General features: G+C 40.3%; 1 protein-coding gene across 5 annotated transcripts in view; it reads left to right on the forward strand.

The window, feature by feature from the left end:
• Cfap69 (cilia and flagella associated protein 69) overlaps positions 1-4,693 on the forward strand; it is a 59,916-nt gene extending 55,223 nt beyond the window's left edge. For all 5 annotated transcript variants that reach the window (XM_050139830.1, XM_050139833.1, XM_050139832.1 and 2 more), the window contains 4 exons: positions 393-590; positions 2,773-2,859; positions 3,278-3,382; positions 3,910-4,693. In XM_050139830.1, the coding sequence (XP_049995787.1) occupies positions 393-590; positions 2,773-2,859; positions 3,278-3,382; positions 3,910-4,077 (558 nt within the window). In that variant the 3' untranslated portion in view covers positions 4,078-4,693. The remainder of the gene's footprint in view (positions 1-392; positions 591-2,772; positions 2,860-3,277; positions 3,383-3,909) is intronic.
• The last annotated feature ends 1,307 nt before the right edge of the window (positions 4,694-6,000 follow it).

The raw sequence follows: 6,000 nt of genomic DNA on the forward strand, positions 1-6,000 counted from the left end.
ACATGGAGATTTAGCATGGTGAAACTGTGGAGTAAAAGCTTGAGAGTCAAGTATATCCCTTTGCTAGTAGGTGAAGACCAGGATCCCTCTTGCAGGAGTCCCACATTCCAGGTTCCCAGAGTGCCCTCTTCTGTCCCTCCAGATTCAGCATGGACTAGCCTTCAGTATGACTGTAAGGAGCAGTAGCATCAGTGCCTCAGAAGGCCAACAGTTTCTGCAGCTGTGAGGGGAAGTAGCTATAAACTAGAATTTTCAGATGGAGCTGGCGTCTGAGAAGTAAGTTAGGAAAAGCTTAAACACTAACAAGATGGCCACTACCTAAGGAATTATGTAAAATTGTTTCCCTTACTTTTGTTAATTTAAATTTCTCACTTTAAACTTTGCCGTGACAGATTGGAGAAATATGGAATGAAGTATGTGAAGAAATAAAATTGGAAAAATTAAAACTAGTTACTTCCGATAAATTTTGTTTGGAGTCTATTACAGCAGCAACAGAAAATATTGGAAAGATGGTCGCGTCCCTGCAAAGTGAGATGATTGAAAGCCAAGCCCGCCAAGATGTGCAAAATGAGCAGAGAGTATACGCAAAAGTAAGCTGAGGGTACCATTGAGCTCTGAGGCCCAAGTTGTTAATTTCAGTGCATGAAGTAGATGGTTATCCATAAAATGGATTTATCTTATATGTTAATATTTGAGCATTGAATTGTTTTACTTTCTCTAATAGTTATTATCAATGTCTCTGTGCAATTTTAAAGGAAACTATGGAGTTAAGAGTTTAAAATCTAATCACTGTTATCAGTGTTGGTTTTGCATTATAATTTAATTTCCTGGGGTTTTTTTGTGTGTATTTGTGGTGTATGCTTATTTACACATTTATGTGCATGAAAAAAAATGCACATAAATGTGGAAGCCAGAGGTGGGAGACATTCAGTATCTTTCTTAACCATTCTCCACAGGGTTTCTCTCTGAGCCTGGAGCTCACCGATTCCGCTTGATTGACAGCCAGAAAGCCCAGAGATTTTTCTGTCTCTTTCTCCCCATCAGTAGAATTACAGGGATAGGCCACCATGCCAGGCTTTTTATATAGATTCTGGAAATGCGAGCTCAGGCCTGCATGCTTGCACACAATCAATTTCCTGGCTGAGCTATCTCCCCAGCCCTGTAATTTGATTTCCATAGTCATATATTTTACAGAGGAAAGAGATCTTGACACACTTTCTTAGCCATGCCCAACATGGTTCTAAGAGTTGTAACCTTCTTAAATATATACTTTGAGGGGCGGGTGGCCAGAGAGATAGCTCAGTCGTTAAGAGCATTGACTGCTCTTCCAGAGGACCTGGGTTCAACTCCCAGTACTCACGTGGCAGTTCACAACAGTCTGTAACTGCAGTTCCAAGGGATCCAACACCCTCAGGTAGCCATGAATGCAGGCAAAACACCAATACACATAAAATAAAAAATTAAATATATACTTTTAATATATTCTGGGGGTTTATCTGTAATGGAGCACATAACTTCATAGGAAGATGAAACTGTCTTTCACTCCTCATTTTGTCACAGACCTTTACTGTTTTGCCATCCATCCTCCCCTCAGTTCCAAAACACTTCTGAGCACTGAGTCTGTACATGCCTATGTAAACAGGCCTGTTAGCTAAAGAGAGAATGACCCCGGAAAGTAGGAGCCTTTCCCTAAAGCTTTGCACAGGTGAGAAACTGCAGCATAGTTTGACTATCTGAGCGGCTTCTAGACCATGTCATCCCTAGACATCGAATGTTTGAGAGGACCTGTGTCCATTCGCTGGGCAATGCCACTCCACAGCTAATTGCTTCAAACTTTGCTTGCTCAAAGTCTTTATGACATGAGGATTACTGTAAGCTTGTTGATCTGCTCAGAACCGGGAAGAAAACTGCCTCTTTACCACTAGTTCTTTTGAATTACAGAACCTCTGTCACTTTGACTGATTTTTATTGTCATACCTCTGTCCCCACTTTTTAAGCAGTTCTTAAGTAGCCCTAGGAATATCGTATTTATAATGGTATTATGCATGTGTCTATGATACACACACACACACACACACACCTATGGCGTGTCTCCTCTGATCATGCATTTGGTGGTGAGCCTGTTAAGACACACAGAGATCTAGATTAGCAGTTCCCCTCTGGACCACAGCATCATGCCAAGCCAGCAGTCTCACAAAACTGCCGACATGGTTACAGTCACAATGAAAATAGTTTACAGTTTAATTTTGTCTGAACTTGTGATCAGTGGCAGCAGAACCTCTCTATTTTCACCTATGACCTTCTCTTTAAATCCCATGTTCAGGTTTCTCTAGACTGTAATGTCTTTATAAGCAGGAACTGAGTAAAGCATTCAGTCTTGCTGGGAATGCTTAGTGGTCACGTGTCTCAGCAGTCCGCTTTACATTGCATGGAGAGTGAGTTACCTTTTTTATTTTAAGACTTTTTTATTTATTATTTTTGAGACAAGGTTTCTATGTAGCCCTAGTTATCCTGGAACTCGCTTTGTAGAGCAGGCTAGCCTAAAACTGAAAGATTTCTACCTGCCTATGATGCTATAGTGCTCAAATTAATGGCTTGTATCTCCCAACACCTCTGTTTTTAAAATTAAGTAATATATTATAGTTACTTTTTTAGTCAGCCTCAGATTTTTAAGTTTAGCAAAATGGAGGCACTTCCTTTAAAATGGGGACTTCCAAGCCCTCTGGTATGTTTCATAGAAACCGAAATTCCTCATTTTCTTGTCTGTTCCAGATACAGGCCACACATAAGCAGAGAGAACTGGCTAACAAATCATGGCAAAACTTCCTGGCCAGAACATCAAATGCTAAAACATTAAAGGTAGGATTTTTTTATTTTATTTTTATTTTACTATTTTTGTTTTGTTTTGTTTTTGTTTTTTCGAGACGAAGTTTCTCTGTTGCTTTGGAGCCTGTCCTGGAACTAGCTCTTGTAGATCACGCTGGCTTCGAACTCAAAGATCCGCGTGCCTCTGCCTCCCTAGTGTTGGGATTAAAGCTGTGCACCACCACCGCCCAGCAAAGGTAGGATTTTTAAAGCACTACAGTGTGCACAACAACTAGCCAGTCTTCAGGACAGAATGCCCCGCTCCCCATTCTGAACCTTCTCATTGAAGGATCCCATTTCTGTAAGCAGCAGCGTGAGGAATAGGAGAGTAAATGTTCTTTCTCTGTAAGCACCATCCACCATGTTTTACCAGCAATTAATACTGTTTTCTTTCTAATTTAAAAATCTTCAGAAAGCAAAAAGGCTCCAAGAAAAGGCTATAGAATCCTCCAAATACAGTGAACGGCCACAAAATGCAATATTTCACCGAACAGTTATTAAAGGTCTTAACACAACGGTAAGGTCATTTTCCCCCATGTCTCTTTCTTAATAGATGTGAAGTTTAGGCTGTCAAAATGTTGTTTCTATGGGAACTTTTGCCTCATATATTTTGGTTTTTGTTGCTCAAATTTTCCATCATTAAGGCTCCAAAATACTTTTCTCCTCTTTTTCCCCCCCACTCTGCAGTGTGAGGTTAGAGCAGACACAACCCCCCAGGTTTTCCTAAGAGGTTGCTGCCAGCACTGGTCAGTGCGTTGGTCGCATCTTGCTCGAGGGATGAGCACAGTTCTCCTTTGCCTGGCAGTCGACCTGTGCACATTCCAGCTTTCTTAGTGATTTCAGTTTGTCCCTGGCCACAAAACTAACGAGTGACAGAATAATTCAAGCCTGCTTTCTTGTCCCCAAAGTCCTTATCTTTCTCTTGTCACACTGTCTCTGTTATACCTGGAATCTTTCTCAAAGCAAAACCATAGGTTATGTGGGCTTTTCTCTTACAAAATGTTTGTCAGTAGACTTTTAGATATTTGTCTTCTCCTGTTCCAGGTCCCTTCTGGTCGGGTGGTGACAGTAGAAAGCACTCCTGCCCGGTTACTGGGAGGACCTCTGGCTGACACGGACATTGCTCTGAAAAAGCTGCCTATTCGAGGAGGAGCTTTGCAGCGGGTGAAAGCGAAACCCCTGAGTGAGCCGAAAAAGAGCGCCCCTATGTGATGCACTTCAGAACCTCTCTGAAATAAATTCTACTTACCATTTTTCTGCTAAATGTATATTTGTATACAATTGTAAGGCAAAATTTAGAATAAATATTTTAGTAAAATATTATAAAATTAAAGTCAGGATACTACTGTTTATTTTTTATTAAAAAAAACATCAACATATCTATCAGAAAAGTGGTTATCACTCTCTTTGGAAAAACTGTTGGTCCCTTAACTGAAATTGTAAAGTTTGTTTATCAGTTAGGACTTTTGGCTATATATCAACCACTTCAAATAGTCTACCTTAAAGGACATTCTTATGGACCTGAGTAACGTAGACCGTGGGCCCGTTGGATCAAAGGCTGACCCTGACTCAGGAGAGGTTTCCTTCCGCAGTCCTCCTTACACTCTTCTGATGGAGAGGAGTGGCCGCATTTTCTCAACAATTGGTGCAGCGCTCTCCGCATCTTGGGATCCTTGATTGGTCACATGACAACTCTGGAGCTCTTCACCTTGAAGTTGGCCAGATCTGAATACTCCTTGCTCTTGGAGCCATAAACAGTCCAAAATCATCTAAAATTCCTAGATGGAATCAGGAATCAAGGTGCTATCATCAGACAGATACATGAACACCAGGAGCAACAAATAATATGTGTGTAAAAATAGAAAATAAGTGTATCTACTATAAAATGCAAATGTCAGTGACAAACTAAACGGCAAAAATAAAAATACAGCTACATATATGCCTTTACTGTTAATATATAAATTTTCAAAGTGGAGCTGGAGAGATGGTTCAGTGGTTAAGAGCACTGACTGCTCTTCCAGAGGACCCAGGTTCAATTCACAGTGCCCATGTGGTGGTTCACAACTATCTATAACTCCAGTTCAGAGGATCATATCCCTCTTCTGCTGCCCTCAGGTACCAGACACTCACATACATAGACATACATGCCGTCAAAACTCCCCCCCACACACAATAGACAAAAATTTTAAATTAAGTAAATAAAAGTTTGAAGCTATTTCTAGCGCTATTTCCCTACTGTGGAAGTGACAAGCAGCGTGTGAGGAAGCAGAAGAACGCAGCATGAGATGTTCAGACAAGCAGTACCAGATCGCGTCTCCTTTCTCTCTGACACACCATAGTCCTCATGTCCAGAGCTAAGTGAAATGAACCTTCTCAGCATCACAGAACCCTCACTAAAGCTACTTGTCAAGTCATATTTGAAAAGCTAAGAGGTTTGTTTATTTTTTTTCTTTCTTTTTTGTATTTTTGTATTTCAAGACAAGATTTCTCTGTGTAGCCTTGGCTGTCCTGGACCTTGCTCTGTAGACCAGGCTGGCCTCCACCTCACAGAGGTCTGCCTGCCTCTACCACCAAACTGCAAATACTGGGATTAAAGGCATGTGCCACTGCAGGTGGTTTGTTCCTTCTTTAACCCTGAAGGTTCTTATCCTGCTGTCCGTGTACCTTCCTTATATTTGTGTATGTGTATAAACCCTTATTAAAGCCCTAGTAGTACTTCATGAGAATTTGGGATGGGTTCAAACTCAGATAATACACCCCCTTTATTTCAAGGTTTAGTCAAGTCAAACTATTACATTTTTATCCAGTATTTATTTTGCTGTTTTTTTAAGTTTGCATATATTTAATTTGATTATACCTTTATCATTTTGCACAGAGAAAGATGTGTCATAATCATTATCATAATCATTAAAATAATTGAGAACAATGTTTTTCACAATGTCTTCACAATAGCCAATTAGGAAATCTGTAGGGCAGATTTCTATTGGTTCTTTGTCCTGGAAAAGTGTGGAAATTTCCTAAACATCTGCTTTGGTTCTTCTTGTAAATATGAAAATCTTCAAACTGCTTTGAATCCCTCTCACTTTGGAACTTAGAAACCTCACCAAGTTTATAGGCCTTTTTGTCAAAGATACA

Source organism: Alexandromys fortis, unplaced genomic scaffold (assembly GCF_014885135.2).
Source record: "Alexandromys fortis isolate MF-2015 unplaced genomic scaffold, M_Fortis_MF-2015_v1.1 scaffold_38, whole genome shotgun sequence".
NCBI lineage: Eukaryota > Metazoa > Chordata > Mammalia > Rodentia > Cricetidae > Alexandromys > Alexandromys fortis.